This window comes from Saccopteryx leptura, chromosome 9 (assembly GCF_036850995.1).
Source record: "Saccopteryx leptura isolate mSacLep1 chromosome 9, mSacLep1_pri_phased_curated, whole genome shotgun sequence".
Taxonomy (NCBI): Eukaryota; Metazoa; Chordata; class Mammalia; order Chiroptera; family Emballonuridae; genus Saccopteryx; species Saccopteryx leptura.
The window spans coordinates 75,574,856-75,600,755 of NC_089511.1; the positions used below are offsets into that span (position 1 = coordinate 75,574,856).

The following is a 25,900-nucleotide window of genomic DNA, read 5'->3' on the forward strand; positions in this document are numbered from 1 at the left end:
ATGCTCGCCTCATAAAAGGAGCTGGGAAGTCTTCCTTCCTTCTGAATTTTTTGAAATAGCTTGAGAAGGATAGAAGTTAGTTCTTAGAATATTTGGTAAAATACACCTGTGAAGCCATCTGGCCGAAGACTTGTTTGTTGGAAGTTTTTTGATAACTGTTTTGATCTCATTTGTTGTAATTGGTCTGTTTAGGTGTTCTGATTCTTCCAGACTGATTTTTGAAAGGTTATGTGTTTCAAGGAATTTGTCAATTTCATCTAGGTTGTCTAATTTTTTGGCATACAGTTAGTTCTTCATAGTATTTTCTTACAATCCTTTGTATATATTTCTGCTGTTATTACTTTACTCTCATTTCTAATTTTATTTATTTGAGTTCTCTTTTTTTTTGGAGAGTCTGGTTAAAGATTCATTAATCTTGTTTACCTTTTCAAAGAATCAGCTCTTGGTTTTATATTCCCTGTATTGTTTTTTTAGCCTTTATGTCATTTATTTCTGCTGTGATCTTTCTTATTTTCTTCCTTCTACTTCCTCTGGGCTTTATTTGCTGTTCTTTTTCTAGTTCTTTTAGATGCAAGGTTTAGTTGTTTATTTGGGCTTTTTCTTGCTTTTAAAGGTATGCCTGTAATGCTATGAACTTCCTCTCAGGACTGCTTTTGCTGTGTCCCATAAATTTTGAGTTTTTATGTGTTCATTTTCATTTGTTTCAAGGAAATTTTTTATTTCTTCCTTGATCTCATTGTTAACCAATTTTTTATTTAATAACATTCTATTTAGTTTCCAAGTGTTTGAATGTATTTCAGTTTTTCTATTGTAGTTGATTTCTAGTTTCATGCTATTGTGATCAGAGAAAATACTTGATATGATTTCAATCTTCTTAAATTTGTTGAGACTGGTTTTGTCTCCTAACATGTGGTCTCTTCTAGAGAATGTATCATGAGCACTTGAAAAAAATGTATATACTCTGCTGCTTTAGGGTGAAAGGTTCTGAAGATATCTATTAAATCTAGTTTATCTAGTGTGTCCTTTAAGGCTGCTGTTTCTTTGTTAGTTTTCTTTCCTGAAGGTTTATCAGGTGATGTTAGTGGGGTATTGAAATCCCCTACTATTATAGTATTGCTGTTCATCTCGCCCTTTATGTCCATCAAAATCTGCTTTATATATTTAGGTGCTTTTATATTAGGCACATAGATATTTGTAGGGGTTATATCTTCCTGTTGGATTGCTCCCTTTATCATTATGTAGTGACCTTTTCTTTTTTTGTATTTTTCTGAAGTTAGAAATGGGGAGGCAGTCAGACAGACTCCCGCATGCGCTCGACCGGGATTCACCCTGCCTGCCCACCAGGGGGCGATGCTCTGCTCATCTAGGGCATTGCTCTGTTGCAACCAGAGCAATTTTAGCGCCTGAGGCAGAGGCCATAGAGCCATCCTCAGTGCCCGGGCCAATTTTGCTCCAATGGAGCCTTGGCTGCAGGAGGGGAAGAGAGAGACAGAGAAGAAGGAGAGGGGGAGGGGTGGAGAAGCAGATAGGCACTTCTCCTGTGTGCCCTGGCTGGGAATCGAACCCAGGACTCCTGCACGCCAGGCCAGTGCTCTACCACTGAGCCAACCGGCCAGGGTCATGTAGTGACCTTTTTTATCCCTTTCTATATCCTTTGTTTTAAAGTCTATTTTGTCAGATATAAGTATTGCTACCACAGCTTTTTGTTTTCATTTCCATTTGCATGAAATATATTTTTCTATCTCTTTACTTTCGTTTTATGTGTATCTTTTGTTTTTAGGTGGGTCTCTTGTAGACAGCGTATTTACCTCTTCTGTTTCCTTATCCATGCAACTACCCTATGTCTTTTGATTGGAGCATTAAATCCTTTTACACTTAAGGTTATTATTATTATTATTATTATTATTATTTTTGTATTTTTCTGAAGCTGGAAACGGGGAGAGACAGTCAGACAGACTCCTGCATGCGCCCGACCGGGATCCACCTGGCACACCCACCAGGGGCGGTGCTCTGCCCACCAGGGGCCGATGCTCTGCTGCGACCAGAGCCACTCTAGCGCCTGGGGCAGAGGCCAAGGAGCCATCCCCAGCACCCGGGCCATCCTTGCTCCAATGGAGCCTCGGCTGTGGGAGGGGAAGAGAGAGACAGAGAGAAAGGAGGGGGAGGTGGAGAAGCAAATGGGCGCTTCTCCTATGTGCCCTGGCCGGGGATCGAACCCGGGTCCCCCACACACCAGGCCGACTCTCTACCGCTGAGCCAACCGGCCAGGGCGGTTATTATTTATATGTAGTTGTTTATTGCCATTTTATTCTTTAAATCTACATTTCTCTTTTACTAGATATTTTTTACTCTTTTTTCTGTTTACAACAGGCCCATTAACATTTCTTGCAGCATTGGTTTGGTTGTAATAAATTCCTTGAGTTTTTTGGGTTTTTTTTGGTCTAGGAAGCGTTTTATTTCTTCAATTTTAAACGATAGCCTTGCTGGATAAAGAAGTCTTGGTTGTACGCTCTTGTTTTGCATTACTTTGAATATTTCTTGCCATTCCCTTCTGGCCTCAAGTGCTTTTGTTGAAAAGTCGGATGTCATACTAATGGGGGCTCCTTTGTAGGTGATTGACTGCTTCTCTCTTGCAGCTTTTTGTGTTTTCTTTATCTCTTAGCTTTGGTAATTTTTATTATGATGTGTCTTGGTGTAGGTCTCTTTGGGTTCCTCTTTAATGGGATTCTCTGTTTTCTTGACCCTCTGTGACTTTTTCTATCATCAATTCAAGAAGTTTATAGCTATGATTTCTTCAAGCAGGTTCTCTATTCCTTGTTCTTTCTTTTCTCCTTCAGGATCCCCTATTATGTGGATGTTGTTTCTCTTCATGTTGTCACAGAGCTCTCTTAGAATTTCCTCAGACTTTTGACCCTCTTTTCTTTTTGCTGTTCTGTTTCTGTGCTTTTGCTTATCTTGTCCTCTAAATTGCTGATTCTATCCTCTGCTTCATCTAGCCTGCTTTTAATTCCTTCTTGCGTGGTATTCATTTCTGATATTGTGTTTGTTATTTATGTCTGATTTTTTTTAAATGATTTTAATGTCTTTTTTGATGCCTGCTATCTCTTTGATTAGGTGTTCATTATGTCCCTCTATTGTTACTCTAAGATCTTTGAGCATTTTAACAGTCAGTATTCTAAACTCTGCATCTGGTATCTTGGTTATTTCCATCAAATTCTGCATTTTTTCTAGGGATTTCTCATATTGATTCATTTGAATTGCATTTCTCTATCTTCCCATGTTGTATCATATAGACTTCTTCTTTGGACGTGTTGTTTGTGTAGCTAGCTGAGTTTGGGGTTGGTGTTGTCTGCCTCCAGCTTTCAGTTGTGTTTTTTCTAGATCTTCTTGGGTTGGCCTCAGCTGTTGTTTGTAATCCTCTGTGGCCTGCTTGTCTGCTGCTACTGTTCTTTTTGCTATTTGTGTCAGCATTGTCTATGTCTTAGCTGGGTGAAGTGTGAGGAACCTTTCCATAAGATACCATTTTAACAAGGGTTGTTAGGTCCTGAGCTGATTCTCTTCGTATCTGGCCGCTGGATGTAGCAGCCCTGGACCTCCCTAGCCGGAATCTGGCACAGACCTGTGTGGGGGGGTCACTGATTTTGACTGGCTCTTAGCAACCTTCTTGGAACTATAGGCAATCCAGAATTTGTGACTGCCTCTTCCAGGTTCTGATGCCGTTGTAAATATCAGCTGCATTCCTAGGCTGGCTTTTTTTTTTTCTTGGCCAGTATGTATGGCTTCTCTTTTCCCAAGGTGTAGTATTTCCCCGGCCACCTGCTGCCTCCACCTCCTCGGGCACTTGGGCACCGGCACTGCCGGGTGTGCCGGTTTGCATGCCACAGCTCAGGCTGCTCCGTGGGCACGGGGCACTCCTGGCCTTTCTATGCTCCACCCCCCACCATTGTTTCTCGTGATGCCTCACTGAGCTCTGCCTCCCTCTGCCACATGGGAAAAGCACCTCGGCTGCAGCTGCTGGCCCCCCCCCCCCCCCCCGTCTGACGGTATTCAGCACATTGGGAGTCCATGTATCCGAGACCTAAGCACTGAAAACCTGTGTCCCTGATGCGCTCCCTGCTAAGCATCTTCCTGCACTGACTTGAGCAGGAGAGCCTCTGGTGGCTGGGTAATAGATTCTCTTTGCTGGCTTGGTTCTCCCAGGAATAATGGTTACTTTAGATTTGGGGAGTGACCCAGTACACAGGGGTCAGGATGGTTGTCCCCCACAGTCTTTCCTTGTGCCCCCGAGACCATACTCTCCTCTCGGTGCTCCAGTCCTCTTGGCCTCCCTGCTCCTGGAGCCCCCCCGTATGTGGCTGTGAATGAGGTTTTCTGTATGGTCTCTTTACATTAGAGCCTGGGTCTGAGAGTTCTGTCTCCCTCTTGCAAACAGTAACCTGGCTTTTCTTCCAGCTAAATACTGTCTGTATGCCTCCTCTCTTCTCTGGGGCTCCGGGCTGGGATTCTGGTCCTAAGCCTGAGCCTGAGCCTGTTGGGGAACCCACCCCACCGTGAGAGACCCTCGGGCCGCCTCTCGCTCCTGGGAGTGGGGCAGCCCTTTCCTTGTCTTCGCCCTTCCTACCAGTGTGGTTCCTTCGGTGATGCTTGGTTATAGATTCCTCTTAGTTTAATCCAAAGTTGCTTTTTCAAGATGATTGTTTCTAAGTTAAGTTTTAATCCACTTTGGTACTGGGAGGTGGGAGTTCCAAAGTCTGCCTACTCTGTCACCATTTTCCCTCTGTTGTCATCTCTATTTCTATTCAAAGTGATTATCAGTAGTTTTTTTTATTATCTTATCTGCAAGAAAACTTCATCTTCAGCATTATATAAATGGAAGTAATTAAACTGTTGCACATTTTAGAATTGAATAAGGACTTATCTAAGCAACACATGCTTAAAACAGCTTTCTTATCAAATAAAGTTAGAGATTGGAGAAATACCTTTAAATTACAATCCTTATGAATTAATAGCTTAACCTTAGTTTTGAATGACTGTTACTTTTTTCATCTTTTAAAAATATGCTTAAATGTAAACACATGTGGCAATGTTCTTTTGGCTTTTATCAAAGTGACATTTAAGTGAGGCTTTTTTTTTTTTTACTTCACTAAACATTTGTGGTAAAAGATTTCAAAGCTTTGAATCTTACAATTTGCCTGTGGATGCACCCCACACCCACCCTGTGTTATTCTATTAGCATTTGGTCTTAATAAGTATAACCTGTTTAGAATTAACTGATGTTTTTTTCATTTATAATTTGTTTAGATGAGAAGTTCAGGATAGAACTTCATCAAAAACACTACTTGGCAGTTATAAATGCATTCTTTAAGGAAGTTTTTTTTTACTTTTACTATAAAGATTTTACTTGTGTCCTATCCCTCATATGTTTGTCTTTATGAAATGTTCAGAATTGTTGATACTTGTTTCTGTGCTGTGGTGATGTTAGCACAATGTGAGACATTCTTTATGTACTGATATATGCTGAATTCTCATTTTTTCCCCCATTATTGGAATTTAAAAGGCTTTAGTTACTGTGAAAGTGTTAAGCAATTGACCTAAATTAGAACTAGAAATTGTAGAGGGTGGTTTTGTGTACATTTTCCTGTTTATAATTCTTATATCTTATTTATAAGGAGTTTTTAATATAAGAATTATTGATGCTAAATTATAGAGTATAATCATAAAATCTCATTTAAAGTAGTATTTACTTAATATCAGATAACTGAAAAATTGCTAATAAAATTTAAAGAGTTATTTCTTTAATTTCTTCTCTCTCTTTTCCTTTTTTTATTCTCTTTTTGTTATATTTCTGGCCTTTTAGGATGCATCTTCTGGATGCATTAATCAACAACTATGTTTTATTAAAATGTAATTTATTTAGTTTTAGGCCATACAGTGTTTTATTCTAAATATTCTTATATTTATTTTATATGGTTTTAATGTTTTCTTAATCATTTGCTGGATCTTCTGTAGTATTATTGAGTCTCCCACTTAATAATTGTGAGAAATCTATCCAAAGTCACTTAAACTGGGCTTGGAGGATAATGAATATGAATACTCATCCTTCTTAAAACAAGAGACACGGATATAATCACAGATTACCTGTACTTTTAAAATTATTAGGAGATAGAGTATATGAAGAATTCAAAATTTATACATAGAGGAAAGAACATGATATTCTAGTAGAGCTCTTACTGATTTTATATATCTGCACCTCAGAAGAGTAGATGTGGGTGTGAGTCTTAAGAGATTGAGAAAGAAAGATTTGGCGAATGAAGTTCAAGAACAGATATAATCCCTCCTGAAAGGGAAAAGTCCAACACAGGTCCGAGGCCTGTGTTTTGGACATAAAGCAGGATCAGATTAGCTCTCTTTCCAGTGTATCTTCCCCAGTCCATTCCAGTTAGAGTCCTCTTTTTTGCTCTGTAATGAGCTTGTCCAGTAGGGATACTGAGCTCTTTCCTGGGCCTAAGAGCAAGGGATCTCACTGGAAGAGAGATATGTAATGGAAAGGGAGATGACAAGAAATGAGGTAATACAATAGCTTTGGGTTATGTTGGGGTAATTGAATGTATCCATAGTAACAGATAAAATAAAATGATTTCATAGATGTAAACTTCATCTTTATAGGAATTTTTTCTGAGGTATTACAAATAATAAAAGTGCATTATGTATATACAATCTATTCTAAAATGATTTGAATTAACTAAATATTTACATAGCTATAGAGAAAAAAAAAACCATGCAAAAAAATTGTGAAACTTGGCAAAAGGGGTACAGGTGTTTCCTTATTCTTTCAGCCTTATTATGTTTTTTAACTATTTCAAAATTGAGAGGCCAAGGAAAAAAAAGTCACTAAAACTCTATTTGTGCCTGACCAGGTGGTGGCACAGTGGATAGAGCATCAGACTGGGATGTGAAGGACCCAGGTTCAAGACCCTGAGGTTGCCTGCTTGAGCGCAGACTCATCTGGTTTGAGCAAGGCTCACCAGCTTGAGCCCAAGGTTGCTGGCGAGCAAGGAGTCACTCACTCTGCTGTAGGCAACCCCCTCGTCAAGGCACATTTGAGAAATCAATCAATGTTGCCACAACAAAGAATTTATGCTTCTCATCTCTCTCCCTTCCTGTCTGTCAGTCCCTCTCTCTGACTCTTTGTCACATGTGTGCGTGTGGGCACACGCATGCGCCCACACACACACACAAATACACAAATAGTCATGTACCTGCGCTGTCTGGTAACACATGGTTAACTTTTAAAGAAATTGCCAAATTATTTTCTAAAGAGGCTGTACCATTTTTCATTTCCAGCAGCAATGTATGAGTGTTTCAGTTGCTTTACATTTTTGTCAGCACTTAATACTGTCAGATTTTAAGTTAATCTAATATATGTATCTCCTTATGGTTTTAATTTGGATTTCCCTAATGAGTAATGATGTTAATAAAATCTGTGTTTATTTGCCATCTGTATCTTTTCTTTGGTAATTTTTCTATTAATCTTTTGCCCTGTTTTGTATTGGATTGTTTGTTATATATCAGTACTGGATTTTGAGAGTTCTTTGTATGGATAGTGTAGCCTCAAAGTTGCTATTTATAATAAATATTAAAAAGTATATCTACAACAATAAGTATATTTTAAAAATAGATCAGTCTTGTTTAAGTCAGAAATTATGAACAAGGCTTTAGTATCCTTAGGCACGAGGCTCCTATGACATAGACTGAACATAGGATGTCAGACTTGTCAGGAATTAATTTTATGTAATATGAAAAATATTATAGCTGGTAAGTCACTTAGTTTTTTTAGGAATGTCAGGAAATAAAAAGTTTGTGTTTCTAATTTTTTTAATTAAATTTCTCACATTTATATAACTTTGCCATGTGTCTTGCCAATTTATGGTAATTTATGTAAGGTTAAAAAAATACAGTGCACAGAAGATGTGTTGTAGTGTCGTGCACCTGAAACCTGTATACTTTTCTTAACCAGTGTCACCCCAGTAAATTCAATTAAAAAAGAGATATTTTGGAATACATTTTTTTTTTGTAATTTATTTTTTAGTTTTTTTATTCAGTGAGAGAAGAGGAGGTAGAGAGACAGCTTCCTGCATGCACTCCAGTCAGGATCCACCTGGCAAGCCCACTAGAAGGCAATTCTCTGCCCATCTGGGGCATTGCTCTGTTGCTTAGCAGCCAAGCTCTGTAGTGTCTGAGGTGGATGCTATGGAGTGATCTTCAGTGCCTGGGGCCAACTTGCTTTAGTAGAGCCTTGGCTGAAGAAAGGGAAGGGAGAGAGAGAAAAGCGAGAGAGGGAAGGATGGAGAGGCAGATGAGTGCTTCTCCTGGGTGCCCTGACTGGGAATCGAACCTGGGACATCCACACACCCTGCCGATGCTGTACCACTGAGCCAACTGGCCAGGGCCTACATTTCTTAACCTAAAAATCAAATGAAGTTGGAATTCAAATTGCTCTAGATTTTAAAGCCTTCTTTAAATCTTACAAACTGAACAAGACCATAGTTGATCCTCAGATTACAGAAGTAAAGTTTTTCATTCAGATCCTGACATGTGAATCTCAGTCAGTGTAATTAAGAGTCCTGTGATTGTTCTTTTTATTTATTTATTTATTTATTTTAACAGAGAGAGAGAGAGAGAGAGGGACAGACAGACAGGAAGGGAAAGAGATGAGAAGCATCAATTCTTTGTTGCAGCACCTTAGTTGTTCATCGATTGCTTTCCCATTTGTGCCTTGGCTGGGGGCTCCTGCGGAGCCAGTGACCCTTGCTCAAGCCAGCGACCGTGGGGTCATGTCTATGATCCCACGCTCAAGCCGGTGACCCTGTGCTCAAGCTGACAAGCCTGTGCTCAAGCAGGATGAGCCCACAGTCAAGCCAGCGACCTCAGGGTTTTGATCCTGTGTCCTCCGTGTCCCAGTCTGATGCTCTTATCCACTGTGCCACCGCCTTGTCAGGCCTGTGAATATTTTCCTAAGGTATAGTGAATATACACTGTTATAGTATCATCTTCCAACAAATATTGTTTTCCTCAGTTTTCACCCTCCTGATTTTGTTTACATCTGTGTGCTGTATATTCTTATTCTTGATTGTTAACTTTTCAAAGCAGGACAGGCTTATCTCTTTGTTGCATTGAATATATTGTGTTTGACTCTGCTTGTGTTTCTATGGTTTTCATCTATCTCTTAAAACTCATTGAGTGTCTGGCCTATGGTGGCACAGTAGATTAAAGCACCGACCTGGAATGCTGAGGTCACCGGTTCAATACCCTAGGCTTGCCTGGTCAAGGCACACATGAGAATTGATGTTTCCTGCTCCTTTGCCCCTTCTCTCTCTCCCCCTCCCCTCTCTAAAATGAGTAAATAAAGTATTTAAAAAAAACCTCATTGAAAAATTATTTACTGTTTTTTTTCTCATTTTAAACTTTGTAAAGTGGAAACTGGTTTGACATATTATGAAATGATCGGTACACTTTAATGGCAAGCAGCAAACTCTAGCTACTGTCTCTTCAGTATAGCATCATTGTTTTCTTCCATTAAAGTCTTCTTTTCATAATCTATGTGCCCATGTTGTAGTTACTATAATAATTACTGCTTTTTCTTTTTTGTGACAGAGACAGAGAGAGAGAGAGGGGACAGATAGGGAGAGAGATGAGAAGCATCAGTTCTTCGTTGCAGCACCTTAGTTTATTTTTTGCTTTCTCATATGTGCCTTGACTGGGGGGCTCTAGCAGAGTGAGTGACCCCTTGCTCAATCCAGCAACCTTTGGGCTCAAGCCAGCTACCTTTAGGCTCAAGCCAGTGACCATGGGGTGATGTCTGATTTCATACTGAAGCCAGCGACCCTGTGCTCAAGCTGGTGAGCCCGTGCTCAAGCTGGCGATCTTGGGGTTTTGAACCTGGGTCCTCTGTGTCCCAGTCCGATGCTCTATCCCAGGGGTCCCCAAACTTTTTACACAGGGGTACAGTTCACTGTCCCTCAGGCTATTGGAGGGCCGGACTATAAAAAAAACTATGAACAAATCCCTATGCACATTGCACATATCTTATTTTAAAGTAAAAAAAACAAAATGGGAACAAATACAATATTTAAAATAAAGAACAAGTAAATTTAAATGAACAAACTGACCAGTATTTCAATAGGAACTATGGGCCTACTTTGGCTAATGAGATGGTCAATGTCCGGTTCCATATTTGTCACTGCTAGCCGTAACAAGCGATATGACGTGCTTCTGGAGCCGTGACGCGTGCGTCCCGCGTCCCTGGAAGTAGTATTGTATGTGAGTGATGCTGCGCTTTGCATCCTGTGCTCTTCTCACTGACCACCAATGAAAGAGGTACCCCTTCCGGAAGTGCGGCGGGGGGGGGGGGGCGGATAAATGGCCTCAGGGGGCCGCATGCGGCCTGTAGTTTGGGGACCCCTGTTCTATCCAGTGTGCCACCACCTGGTTACACTACTTTTTGCTTTTGAAAAGGTGATCTCTGTAATATACTACGCTTTATTTATTTCCATTAATACTTGTACCTTGATTTCACTGCCAAAAGCACTTCTATTTTAAGGAATGCATTATATTAGCTTGCCTATGTTTACTTTGGTCATTTAATCACTGTACAGCTGTTCATCAATTAGAAACTATTTGCTACTGCTAGTAGCATGCTTATTATCATCAATATTATTTTTATTTTTAGCAGAACTCAGTGTTATCTCTTAGTAGAATTTGAATTTCCATGTTTGATTATTTTATTTGTTACCTTTTATTGTGCATAGTACCTCTCTGAGGTGGTATGGTATTGGTACTGTATCTCCAGAGATTTAATACTAAACCAGTACCAAAAACTATTACTGTATTTAGTCAGAGCTTTGCCTCCCACATTAGTGTTTGAAACCTTCTCCACTTCCTTGTATTGATATTTTACTTTTCTTCTCAGAAGCAAAGCATATATATTGATATCAATAGCCACCATATTAATTTTCTGGAATTCTGGATTGTTTATTACATATTTAGTAATATGTGATAGGAGAGTGGAAAGCATTATTTAGAATTTAAATTTTCCTATACACTATCAGAATAAGTATTAAAACTTCTTTAGGAATATATAGTGTATTATTTTTTACTATTTTTTTATAAGGTTACTCCTCAAGAAATTCTGAATCAAATTCCATTGACAGCAATTTTTACTTAAAAGTTATCCCTTATAGGCCTTGGCCAGTTGGCTTAGCAGTAGCGCATCGGCTGGGCGTGTGGAAGTCCTGGCTTTGATTCCTGGTCAGGGCACACAGGAAAAGTGACCATCTGCTTCTCCACCCTTCTCCCTCTCCTTTCTCTCTCTCTCTTCCCCTGCCACAGCCAAAGCTCCATTGGAGTAAAAGTTGACCTAGGCACTGATGGCTCCATGGCCTCCGCCTCAGGTGCTAGAATGGCTCCGGTTGTAACGGAACAACGCCCCAGGTGGGCAGAGCTTTGCCCCCTGGTGAGCATGCCGGTTGGATACCTGTCGGGTGCATGTGGGAGTCTGACTGTCTCCCTGCTTCAAACTTTGGAAAAATACAAAAAAAAGTTATTCCTTCTGAAAATGCTTTCATTGTAAATTGAAATTAAGCACATGATCAAATTGTAGGAAATATGGAAAAGGTAAAGCATATTATAAAAAAATACTGTTGGCATGTTAATGTATTTCCTTTGGTCATTTAAAATTTTTTCTAAAGGAAGCCACTAAATATGTTGAATACATTTTTGTATTCTGATAATACCTTTGAACAGTAAGTATAAGGATAGTCCATATTTATATTTTAGTTTTCATAAACTAGACATATTCATGTCTTACATTTTGTGTTCTTTTAACTTCATCTTAATTTGCTACCTCTGTTTTTAATGTCAGTTTCAGATATTTATTTAATATACTTACTCTGTATTATAGATATCTTCATAAGCTGTTATAATTTTTTCCTAGAATAATATAGCATATAAATAATTAATTATGTGAGCTTTATTATATTCCTTCCAAGAGAATTACCATAATTTAATCATTACCCTATTTTTGGATATTTCTGTTGTTTTTACTTTATTATATATTTCAGTAGGATGTACAGTTCTTGCTCATAACATTACTTATGATTTGGATTAATTCCCTAAAATAGAGTTTTAGAAATGGAATTTTATGATAATAAGGTATAAACCTTTTTGTGATTTATTTATTTATTTATTTTTTACTGAGACAGAGAGTCAGAGAGAGGTATAGATAAGGACAGACAGACAGGAAGGGAGAGAGATGAGAAGCATCAATCATTAGTTTTTCTTTGTGACACCTTAGTTCATTGATTGCTTTCTTATATGTGCCTTGACCGTGGGGTTACAGCAGACCAAGTAACCCCTTGCTCAAGCCAGTGACCTTGGGTCCAAGCTGGTGAGCTTTTGCTCAAACCAGATGAGCCCGCGCTCAAGCTGGCAACCTTGGGGTCTCAAACCTGGGTCCTCCGCATCCCAGTTTGATGCTCTACCCACTGCGCCACCGCCTGGTCAGGCATGATTCTTGATATGTATTGCTAAGTTATTTTCCAAAAGAGTTTTGTCACTAACACTGTGTGATTACGTTAGCTTTTTTTGCTGAGTATTCTAATTTGTACTTTTGACTACTGTACAGAAATCTTTATATGTGTTTGATTATTAGTGAATGAGACTGTTTTCAGCATTTGTCATTTTTCTTTTGTTCATTTGTTAATTTATTGGAGTCTTATATTTTTATTTTTATGAGTATTAAAATAACATTTAAAATATTGAATTAATAAAATCATTTAAAATTAAGTTATATAAGTAAATATTTTAAAATATTTTAAGTTAAAATAACTATTTTTCATATGTTAAACATTTCTTTATATGTAAAATTCTCTGATTTTGTTTTTTATACAGAAAAGCTTTAAATATTTTTATATTATTAAATTTGTTGTTTTTATTCTTTGTTTGCTTCTGTCAACTGGAAACTTTTCATCCAGAAGTTTAATAAGCACTGAATCCAGGTTTTCTGTAGCATTTTATTTTAGTTATGTGACCTTGGCCCTGTCCAGTGGTTCAGTGGATAGCACATTGGCCTGTGAATGGATGTCCCAGGTTGGATTCCTAGTCAGGGCACACAAGAGAAACAACCGTCTGTTTCTCTCCCCTGCTCTGTCCCCTTCCCTCTCCCCCTCGATCTTCCCCACCATCTCCTCCTCCTTTCCCTCTTCCCCTACTGCAGCCAGTGGCTCAACTGGTTCAAGCATCACCTGGTTGCTGAGGATAGCTTGGTTTGTCTAAGTGCATCAGCCTCCAATGCTAACAATAGCTGGATTGATTTGAGCATCAGCCCCAGACTGGGGTTGCTGGGTGGATCCTGGTCAGGGCACATGCCAGAGTCTGTCTCACTGTCTCCTCTCCTCTCAGAAAAAAAGTTATATGACCTCTGGAATTTTTTTAACATCATAAAAGCTGTATGCTTTATTAATTTGGGTTTCACAGATAGGTTGGTAGTGGGAAAATGGACCAGTTGCTTTGTTTTTAATTCTATCAGCCTTTTGATTGAGATGTTTCATTTCCCTACTCTGTTCAGACAAAGCTCAACCAAAAGAGGACAGTGAGAATGGATCTGTAAAGTACAAAACTGCCATGCTCACTCCTTATAAAAAAAATCTCATAGTGGAAATACTTGTTTTTTCATAAAATATAAAGATATCATAAACTTTTTCTTCCCTAAACAACTTAGAAAATATTTAAGAGTTTTACATAATTCATTATTTCCTTATAAAGTTATAATTATAGCAATATATTCTGAGGACTATCGAGGTAGATCTGTAAGGGCTGTAGTGTCTTCTGAATATGTCCTGCTGAGGGAGCTAGCTCCTCTGTGATGAAACAGGTCAGTAGCTTACTGACTAGGATGTAATATGCATTTAAAATTGAGGTGCTATTAGTGAGAGGAAATCAACTGTTAAGCTCCACAGATACTTCTCCTCTCAGCATATCCTTCCATTCTTACTGGAAATTCAGCTTCATTATAATCTCGTGGGACCACTGTCATATATGTGGTCCATTGCTGACCAAAATGTAGGCAGTATTTATAAAGTAAACACCTGTTAACCACCGGTGAATATATGAATGACTGAATGATTGATAGGAAGGAAAGGAAAGAGGGAGGGAGGGAGGGAGGAAGGAAGGAAGGAAGAGAGGGAGGAAAGAAGGAAGGAAGGAAGGAAGGGAGGGAGGGAGGGAGGGAGGGAGGGAGGGAGGAAGGAAGGAAGGAAGGAAGGAAGGAAGGAAGGAAGGAAGGAAGGAAGGAAGGAAGGAAGGAAGGAAGGAAGGAAGGAAATGATAATGATATATATGAACTTGTCCATTTCTGGGCACTTGACACTGACTCTGTATCTGCATCTGTATGTCTACTACTGTACAACCTCCTTTTTGTCTTATTACAATTGCTTTGTGAAGTCAATGATAGCACAAGTACCTTCACCTTGTTCTTCATGAGTGCTTTGACTGTTGGTCCGTTTGCACCTCTACATTGACAAACTAAATGTTAATTTCTAAAAAAAACCCCACACATACAGCTTGTCACAATTTTGGACTAGGATTGCATTAATTACACACACACACATACACACACATACACACACACATAAAAATGCTGTCTTTCCAATATTAATTGCCCAATTCACAGTCACAGTATATTTATTTAGTATCTCTCAAATAAGTTTCATAATCTTGCCATAAATCCTGCATATCTTCTATTATTAGGGTCAATATTTCATACTTCCTATGTTTTAATACTATTAAAGGTGATGTTTAAATCTAATTTTTACTTATTGGTGGTATTTAGAAATATATTTATTCATAATAATCTTGAAGACTATAGTGTAGTCATACTGTTTTACCTCTTTTTCCTTGTTTTATTTACACTATATGTTAATATAGTGTAAATTTATACAATATGCTTAAATTTATTTTTAAAAATTGATTATTAACATTAGACATACTAACTTAAAATTTTTTTTTTTTACTATTTTTGAGAGAGAAGGAGAGAGAATGAGAGGGATAGTTGTTCATTGATTGCTTCTCATATGTGCCTTGGGGGGGTGCTCAAGCTGAGCCAGTGACCCTATTGCTCAAGCCAGCGAATTTAGGCTTCAAGCCAGCAACCTTGGGATTATGTTGATCCCATGCTCAAGCTGCCGAACCTGCACTCAAGCTGGATGAGCCCATGCTCAAGCCAGTTACCTCAGAGTTTTGAACTAGGGACCTCAGTGTCCAGGTCAGTGTTCTAGCCATTGTGCCACCACCGGTTAGGCACCTAACTGATTTTTCAATAAGTGTGAATTTTAAAAGAGAGTTAGAATGCTTTTCATCTTTCACTGTCTCATCTTCAAAATTTCAGTGTTATATGTAATGTGTTTTTTTGATATTTTGATTATTTATTTAGATTTAAGGTTTTGGAGTTCGATTGTCTTAAGCTAATGTCAAACATTTGGAAAGTTAAAAAATGGAAGAAAACCCTCAGTGTATGAAAAAAATCACCCAAGATCTCAACATTTTGGCAAAGATACAGTTTTATGCTTCATTTATTATCTAGGTTTTTTGTTGTTGTGTTGTACACTTAAAACCTGTATGGTGCCTGACCTGCGGTGGCGCAGTGGGTAAAAGTGTCAACCTGGAATGCTGAGGTCGCCGGTTCAAAACCCCAGGCTTGCCTGGTCAAGGAACATATGGGAGTTGATGCTTCCTGCTCCTCCCTCTGTTCTCTCTATCTCTTTTCTCTCTCTGTCTCTTTCTCTGTGTCTCCTCTCTCTAAAAAATAAAAGAATTATTAAAAAAAAACAAAAACCTGTATGGTTTTGGCCTGACCAGGTGGTGGCGCAGTGGATAGAGCGTTGGACTGGGATGCAGAGGACCCAGGTTCGAGACCCCGAGGTCGCCAGCTTGAATGCGGGCTCATCTAGTTTGAGCAAAAGCCCACCAGCTTGAACCCAAGGTCAATGGCTCCAGCAAGAGGTTACTTGGTCTGCTGAAGGCCCATGGTCAAGGCACATATGAGAAAGCAATCAATGAACAACTAAGGTGTAGCAACGCGCAACGAAAAACTAATAATTGATGCTTCTCATCTCTCTCCGTTCCTGTCTGTCTGTCCATCTATCCCTCTCTCTGACTCACTGTCTCTGTAAAAAAAATAAAATAAAATAAATAAATAAACAAAAAAACCTGTATGGTTTTATATATAATGTTTTTATATTCTGTTTCACAAGTATAATTAAATGTTATATATTTTACATTTCCATAGATTATAAAATTAAAAACCAAACAAAACATAATTAACAAGTAACTAGGTAAATATTATTCTCTGTCTGTAGAACCAAGTGGTGCATGTAATTGGATGGATTTTTAGAAAATACAATCATTTGTTAATAAAACTTTTGCTACTTAAGGGAGAATATTGCATGTAATAAGGTTTAATAGATCCTCTAAATTTTTCTAGATTTTAAGGATTTTCCAAAGTTATACACAGTTCTTACTTTTTCATGTTTTTAAAAATCTCATGCTATCTTCTTTCTTTTATTTGTTTTTGATTGGTATACTGCTCTGTAGTAACTTTTAAATTATCACATAGGATAAAGGATGGGCAAATATTTATCTTTACCATTGAATTAATAATCTGAGTGGATATTGAATTATACACAGTTCTTACTTTTTCATGTTTTTAAAAATCTCATGCTATCTTCTTTCTTTTATTTGTTTTTGATTGGTATACTGCTCTGTAGTAACTTTTAAATTATCACATAGGATAAAGGATGGGCAAATATTTATCTTTACCATTGAATTAATAATCTGAGTGGATATTGAATTCTATTTTGAAAATCTTTTCTTCTTCTAGCATAGAATACCATATTCCACTGCCTTTTAGCATTCTGTATTCTTTAAGAAGTCTGATACTATTCTAATTCTCATTCCTTTTTAGATAGTTATTTTTTTTTAACTCTAAAACTTTTAAGGTTTGCTCTTAATATGAGAGCTTAGAAGTTTAAGTATGTCCAAATATGGTTCTTAGTTCTCACTCCCCAGTGGAATTGCTTGGTGTTTGGACAAATCTGAAGATTATATAATTAAAAAAAAAAAACAAAAAACTTTTTTCTAGTATTTCCTTCTTACCCTTCACTATCTCTATTCTCTCTTTTTGTTATTCTATTTTTTTAAGTAAAAGGAAAAGAGAAAGTCTCCTGCATGCACCCCTCCAGGGATCTACCTGGCAATCTCTGTCTGGGGCTGATGCTCGAATCAACTGAGCTATTTTCAGTGCCCAGGGATGACACTTGAACCAGTTGAACCACTGGGTGGGAAGAGAGAGCGAGAAAGGGGAGAGGAAGTGGAAGAGAAGCAATTGATCACTTCTCATGTTTGCCCTGACAGGGGATTGAACCCGGGACGTCCACAGGCTAGGCTGGCACTCTATCCACTGAGCCAATCAGCCAAGGCCCCTTTTTTGTTATTCTTAAGTGGATCTTGGATGACCTTATTCATTCTCTGTGCCTTTTACTTAATTTTTTATATCTTTCATCTTTTATATTTTACTGCCATTTTCTGGGTATTTGTCTTAACATTAACTTAATTTTCTTCATTTTATTTTTTATCTGTGCCCGTTTTTTTTTATTTAGGGCATACATTCAACTAATGATTTTTAAAAGTTTTTTTAAAGTGGCAATGTTAATGAATAGAAACTCTATCTCCAGTTGCTTCTTTTTTGTATAGTAATTAAACAGGCACATTTACTTGCATTGTCTCCCCCCAAAAACTAGGCAGGTAGTGGAAAATAGTATAGCAGTTTCTCAAAAAGTTAAATGTACAGTTAATGTTTGACCCAGAAGATCTATTCCTAGGTATGTAACCAAGGGAAATGAAAATGTTATGTCCACAAAAAATTTTTTGCACAAATGTTCATAGGAGCATTATTCACAATAGCTATAAGATGAAAGCAACCGAAATGTTCATCAGTAAATGAATGGATAAGCAAAATGTGAACTATCCATATAATGGAACGTTATTCAGCCATTAAAAGGAATGAAGTACTTATATATGCTACAGCACATATGAACCTTGATAACATTTTTCTAAATGAAGGAATCTAGTCAATAAAACTATACACATATTATATATATAATTCTATTTATATGAATGTCCAGCATAGGCAAAATTACAGTGATAGAAAGTAGATTAATGGTTATTTAGAGTGGGGGAGAATGATGGGAAGATTTGGTTTTGATACCTTAAGGGTATAGAATTTCTTTTTGAGTTAATGAAAATGTTCTAAAATTGTTTATGGTGATGATCGCACAACTATGAATATATGTTAAGTGATTGGATTGTAGATTTTAAATGGATGAACTGTATGGTACATGAATTATATATCAATAAAGCTGTTACCAGAAAATAAAAGGAAAGAGAAAAGTTGGCAGATAGGCTGAGAGTCTAAACAGCTGCCAGAATATGGAGGACTTTACCATAACAGATTGGAGCATTTAAACAAATTTTATTCTAGTGGTAAGGTAGGAATGGTTAGGCAGCTACACTGGTATCCCAGATATTTTTTATGTTTAAAGAAGGTACTACTACTAGTAGATCTCCTATGACTGCTATGTCAATTCTTTTATATTTGCTTTCTGTTAAACTAGAATTTGTTATTTCTCAAAATTATGGCCTATGTGTGGCATCTTTTCTTTCCTTTTTTTTTTAAAGCTTGATTTTAGATAGAGGAATGGCAAGAGAGAGACAGAGAAATATCGATCTGTTCCTGTATGTGCCCTGACCGGGGATTGAACCCACAACCTTTGCAATGTATCAGGATGACGTTCTGATCAACCAAACTATCCAGCCAGGGCTGTTACTTTTTGTTGCTGTTAATATTTTTTGTTAATTTTACATATATAAAACATGTTTTATTTAATATCCAGTAAGACTTGGAAGAGGAAGTGAATATATTCACATTGTTCGTTTTGAAATGTGAGGTCCTATAATCTTTATACTTCTTGAACTGATTCCAGAGATAACATTAAATATTTTGATTTCTATGAAGAACTCTTAGTTGACCTGAATGAGGAGAAATACACACTAATTTCTCTGTGTTTGTAATTGACATGTAATTCTGCATCTGTGGTTCTGATTTTGACTCACTAGTGTACCATATATGACCTTTTTTTGGCAGTCTTAAGTACATTATGCCTCACTAGGTCCCATTCAGCTGTAAAATTAATCACATTTACTCTGTTTACTTTGTTTTTGTTATTGAACTCTTAGCACCATCCAGTAAAACTTTTTTTGTAATAGTGTTAATGTTCTGTATCTGTGTGTCCAGTATGATAGCCCCTAGCCACATGTGGCTTTTGAACATGTAACTAGTGAGACTGATTAACAGAATTTTAAATTTTATTTAACTTTATTTAGTTTAAATTTAAATGTCTATAGTCATATGAGGTGATTAACTATAGTTCTAGACTATTACTTAAAAAAGAATATTAGGTTTGCTAGGTGCTCTAGAGTAAAAGGACTACATGACCAAATAAGTTTAGGAAATGTGTGTGCTCTTTCTCCATCTTAAATTTTCACAGTGCATATCAGCATATTAAAGGCCTTGAGATACTCTGAACAAAGAAACTATTTAACTATTACTCAGTTCTTCTAAAGTTTACAGGATCTCAGAATTTTACGAGGTTTTAGGATTAGGTTCCAGAATTAGCACTTACATATTGATAGTATCGACTATACACGTAAAGTTGCTATTTGAAACATTTTATCTATATCATTTTTTTAAGGCTCACAACAAGTTCACAAGGTGGGTACTATTAGCCCCTTTTTACCAGTGAGGAAAGTGAAACAAAAGCATTCATTGGCGTGGCCAAGGTCACACAGGAAGTAGTGCAACAAGCATTCTAAAATATAGTCATATTTCTATTGAGAAGTATGCTGTATGCCTTCCAAAATAGACATTTCATTTTAACTCTTTTTGTACTTTCTAAGTTTTTTGACTTATAGTTAGATTTTGTGATTTTAGTATCTATAACAAATTTAGGTCTATCTAGTTCTTTCCAAAATATTATAGCCATTTGATTTTTAGTCATCGAAAGGGAAAACTTGATGATGAAATAGAGAAGGCTATAACATCAGGAGGGAGATTATTAAGAAAGCAATGTTGCCACAACCACAAACACTGTCTGACCTGTGGTGGCCCAGTACATAAAGCATCAACCTGGAATGCTGACATTGCCTGTTTGAAACCCCAGGGTGCCTGGTTATGGCACATATGAGAGTTGATGCTTCCTGCTCCTCCCCCCCTTCCCTCTCCTCTCTAAAATGAATAAATCTAAAACAAACAAAAAAAAAACTCCTCAAAAAACAACCACAAACCATGATGGCTTACATCAACAGGAGTTTATTCTATTGTTTATGTGGAGGGCAGAAGCATGAAATCAAGGTGTTGAGGTGTTGGCATGGCTTCACTTTTTCTGAAGAGCCTAGGGGACAATCCTTTTTTGCCTTTTCTAGCTTTAGGTAGGTGTTGGCATTCCTTGGCTTATTTGGCTTATGGCCACATTAATTGTCTCCATCTTGACATGCCCTTCTCCTCTGTCTTCTCTTCTGTTATGAGAAGTTTTGTTGGATTTAAGGCCCACTCAAGATAAACAGGAGGGAGGATTTTATCTCAAGATTTCTAATAATCACGTCAAAGACTCTTTTTCTAAATAAAGTTGCATACACAAGGTTTGAGGGGGGCATATCTTTTTGGAGTCCACCATTCAACCCACTACAAATGTGATCCAAAACCTTTGGAGGATTTAGCTTTTGAAAGTGGAATGACTTCAGATGAACCTTGTAATTGAACTTATATTTACTTTGTCCATTTACTCCCTTTTCTCCTCCAATTTCTAACATAACTCCTAGCTGATACCTATTTAGTAAAGTAATTAGAGGAGAACTTCTTCTAAACTACCAAAACTATCCACCTATCTGTACGTGTTCTTTGCCTTCTCTACTGTTATTATGACATTAGTAGTATTACTGGTATATAAGTATTTCTGTCAGAGTTCTGAGCAGGTTTGTGAATTGTGTTCATTGGTGTCTTAGGGTTTTACAGATAGAATTTCAAGGCATTTGGAAATATGGGACTGACTCTAACTCCATTTTCTCTACCCCAAATTTAAGCATCTCTGAATTTATCTTTCTTTAAATATATTTTGAAGTTCTGTGAAATGTTTCACTCACATAATAAGATCTATGTCTATACTTAAGTTTTGAAAATATTTTCAAGACTGAAATCTTCCCTTGAATATGCTACTCTTCTTCGACTGACCTCTTGCAGCACTTACTTTCTAAGCTGCACGCATTTTGTTATTTGAGAACTTGGTATTTTCTAATTTTCTGTTTTTCTTCTCATGTATATATTCTTTTGTCACTCTAAAGCCTGTAAATCCTTTGAAATTAAAGGACATCCCCTTGAATTTCTCCTACAGCATATAACCTATTAGAGACATGTTGTAGGAAGTACTGATTTGTGATCCAGATTAGTAAATGACATCTAATTTGACCCTTATTCCAATCACTATCTATAGTCCCTTGGCTGAGGGTGTGTAGTGGGGGATGTGTGTGTGTGTTCATAGATCTTCTTATATGAAAAGTTACATGTATAATGAATATATCTATTTTCCTGGAGAAAAGTTCTATAGCTTTCATCAGATGCCACATTAATAAAGTATCATCTCTCTCTCTGTGCCTTAAATACAGAAATTGTCACCAAACAACTTGCCTAGAGTTCTATCTCCCAATGTAGTTTCCTGATTCTTTAAATTAAAACTAGTAGTTGTCATGATATCTAAAACTTTTAAAACTTATTAGAATATACATTTTTAAGGATTCTAAAGATCAACACTTAATGTAGGAAAATAGGCATTGCTTATAATTATGAATTTTTATTTCTAACTTTAATTTTATGGTTAATAAGAGAAAGCCTACATATATTGAATTCTTATAGTTGTACATTTATATAATTTATATAATAAATATCTTAACTATAGATATTTAACAAAGTTTAAAAATATTTTTTCCCATTGATTTGAGAGAGAGAAAAGCATCAACTTATTTCATTTAGTTGTTCCATTTAGTTGTGCACTCATTGATTGCTTCTTGTATGTACCCTGACCAGGGGTTGAACCTGCGACCTCTGGCATACTCGGTGTACACTTTATTCACTGAGCAACCTCACTAAGGCCTAACAGAATTTTTTATACCATATTTTAAATTCATTTATGCAGCATAATTATATAATTTAAAATCCCAGTAATTATGATTTAATGTGCTTCTAATTAGAAATATTTGCATTATGACAACTGACATATGCTAACTTTCTTTTTCTACTGTGATTTCCTTATAGGTTTGATGAACTTGTAAAAAAATTCAAAGTTGAATATCATGCTGGTGGTTCTACACAGAATTCAATGAAAGTGGCCCAGGTTGGTTCATTATTTTTAAAGTTATAAAGAAATGGATTCAAAATGGTTCTAGACCAGGGGTAGTCAACCTTTTTATACCTACTGCACACTTTTGTATCTTTGTTAGTAGTAAAATTTTCTAGCCGCTCACCAGTTCCACAGTATGGTGATTTATAAAGTAGGGAAATAACTTTACTTTATAAAATTTATAAAGCAGAATTACAGCAAGTTAAAGCATATAATAATAATTACTTACTAAGTACTTTATGTCGGATTTTTGCTAAGTTTGGCCGAATAAATCTTTATAAAACAACTTACTATAGTGAAATCTGTCTTTTTATTTATACTTTGGTTGCCCTGCTACCGCCCACCATGAAAGCTGGAATGCCCATTAGTGGACGGTAGGGACCAGGTTGACTACCACTGTTCTAGACTTTTGGTCATTGTGCATAATTGTTTCAGCCTATATTTTGTTGCTATAGAATAGTTTTGTTGGTTTTGAATTAGGATTTTAGCAATCATTTCCTATCTGACCAACAAAATTACTTTTATTTGGTATTTCTTTGGTTATAGGTAAACTTGAACATCTTTTAATGTGTTTATTGTTCCTTTATATTTTTGTCTTAATTGGCAAATTCTTTGACTATTATAATTTTTCTTGTTATTGGTTTGTAGAAATTCCTCATCTTATGGATATTTTTATTCTATAAATTAAAAGTATTTCTTGTACTTTAAATCTAACTGGTTTTTACTGTGCTGAACTATTTAGTTTTTTTAATATAATAATAAATCTTTATAGCTTCTGCATTTCATATACTTAGAAAGGACATAGTACTTAGAAAGGACATTTCTATAATATACTACAAGTTTTCTCGTGTTACATATAGATACATATATATTTGTATACATACTTATAGTCATTTGTATTTAATTATCTGTGTGTTTCTGAGTACATCGTTTACATATACACATACATGCACACATACAAATATGTATGTATAAATTTATATATCTATATATCCATATCTATATCTTCCATTGGGTAATTGGATAAACTTATTTGACATATACTCTTCAAGTCTAACCTAATCTTGAGTGAGAAAATTAGTGTTCTATTTAAAATTCCAATTATAAAGGACATGAAAAAACTTTACAAAGTCCTGGTTCTTACCTCTTCATTTTAAAAACTAGTTCCTCCAAATCCCACTCACTGAAGTTATAGGTCAATTCTGATGGACTTCGGTCATTTTAATTTTTTTTGATTAATGTTCTTCCTTTGAATTTTATTAACTGTAAGTACTGGAGAAGTGGGAAATTGACAAAAGTTGAACAATTTCTATTTTTTGAACTAAATCTTAGTTGATTTAGACACAATGTAATTTTCCTGCATATGACAAAATTCACATTTAATCATTGTATTAAAATATTCTGCCCTGGCCGGTTGGCTCAGCGGTAGAGCGTCGGCCTGGCGTGTGGGGGACCCGGGTTCGATTCCCGGCCAGGGCACATAGGAGAAGCGCCCATTTGCTTCTCCACCCCCACCCCCGCCTTCCTCTCTGTCTCTCTCTTCCCCTCCCGCAGCCAAGGCTCCATTGGAGCAAAGATGGCCCGGGCGCTGGGGATGGCTCCTTGGCCTCTGCCCCAGGCGCTAGAGTGGCTCTGGTCGCGGCAGAGCGACGCCCCCTGGTGGGCAGAGCGTCGCCCCTGGTGGGCGTGCCGGGTGGATCCCGGTCGGGCGCATGCGGGAGTCTGTCTGACTGTCTCTCCCCGTTTCCAGCTTAAGAAAAATACAAAAAAAAAAAAAAAAAAAAAAAAGATATTCTAGGTTGTGCCCTGGCTGGATAGCTCAGTTGGTTAGACTATCGTTCCAAAGTGCAGAGGTTGCTGGTTTGATCCCCAGTCAGGGCACATGCAAGAACAGCTCAATGTTCCTTTTTTTCCTCTCTCTCCCCCTTCCTATCTCACTGAAATCAATAAATTTTTAAAAAATTATTAAAATATTTTAGGTTGTAAATTTTTTTTCTTTGCAACAGAAGAGAGAGAGACAGACAGGAAGAGAGAGAGAGATGAGAAGCATCAACTTGTAGTTGGCGTCACTTTAGTTGTTCACTGATTCCTTTCTCATATGTGGGGGCTGGAGGCTCTAGCTGAGACAATGAACCCCTTGCTCAAGCCAGTGACCTTTGGGCTAAAGCCAAAGACCATGTTATCATGTCAATAATCCCATGCTCAAGCCAGCAACCTACGCTCAAGCTGGTGACCTCAGGATTTTGAACCTGGGTCCTCAGAGTCCCAGGTTGACACTTTATTTACTGCACTACCACCTGGTCAGGTTAGGTTGTAAAACTTAATCTTTAAGGTGTTTTTTTGTTTTGTTTTTACACAGTGGCCTGAGGAGTCTGTGTTTGTCAATTGATTTGTATTGTTTTTGTAAAACATCCTGCTTGTTACTTTGTAAGCTCATGTTAATAGAAAAAGGATAACGTGTTAGTTCACTCAGGCTGCCATAACAAAATACTACAGACTGGATGGCTTTTAGGAGAAATTTATTTTCTCACAGTTTTAGAGGTCATAAGTATAAGATTGATTTTTGGAGAGGTCTTCTTTCTGGCTTGGAGATGGCTGTTGTTCTCACTGTTTTCACATGACCTTTCTTCTGTGCCCACATGGAGAACATCTGTTGTATTTCTTCCTCTTAATAAGGACACCAGTACTATTGGATGAGGGCCCCACATTTAGAACCTCATTTAGCTTAATTATTTTCTGAAAGGACCTATCTCCAAAAACAGTCACAGCTTTAGAGCTTCAACATCTGAATTTTCAGGGTAGGGGCACAATTCTGTCCATAAGAGATTTATTTATTTATTTATTTATTTATTTATTTATTTATTTATTTATTTATTTTAATTTAGACAATTAAATTTAAGAGGGTGACATTGGTCAGCCAGAGTACATAGATTAGGAGAAAACATTTCCACATCATTTGGCCAGTCATTTATGCTGTATATCTATCACCCGAAGTCAAATTATCCTCCATCACCCTGTATTTGTTTCTCTTTATGCCCTCTGCCCCTTCCCTTATCCTTCAACTCCCTTTCCCTCCCCCTGGTAACCACTGCACTCTTATTTATGTCCGTGAATCTCAATTTTGTGTCCCGCCTATGTATGGAATCATACAGTTCTTAGTTTTTTCTGATTTGCTTATTTCACTCAGTATAATGTTATCAAGGTCCATCCATGTTGTCGTAAATGTCACTATGTCATCATTTCTTATAGTTGAGTAGTATTCCATAGTATATATGTACTACATCTTCTTTTTTTTTATTTTACGGTGATATATTTACTTTTTTTTTTTTTTTTTTACTAAT

At 37.0% G+C, this 25,900-nt stretch overlaps 1 protein-coding gene across 2 annotated transcripts in view; it reads left to right on the forward strand.

Annotated features, from left to right (window-relative positions):
• ADK (adenosine kinase) overlaps positions 1 to 25,900 on the forward strand; it is a 657,653-nt gene that overhangs the window by 177,599 nt on the left and 454,154 nt on the right. For both annotated transcript variants that reach the window (XM_066349840.1, XM_066349841.1), the window contains exon 4: positions 22,475 to 22,553. In XM_066349840.1, the coding sequence (XP_066205937.1) occupies positions 22,475 to 22,553 (79 nt within the window). The remainder of the gene's footprint in view (positions 1 to 22,474; positions 22,554 to 25,900) is intronic.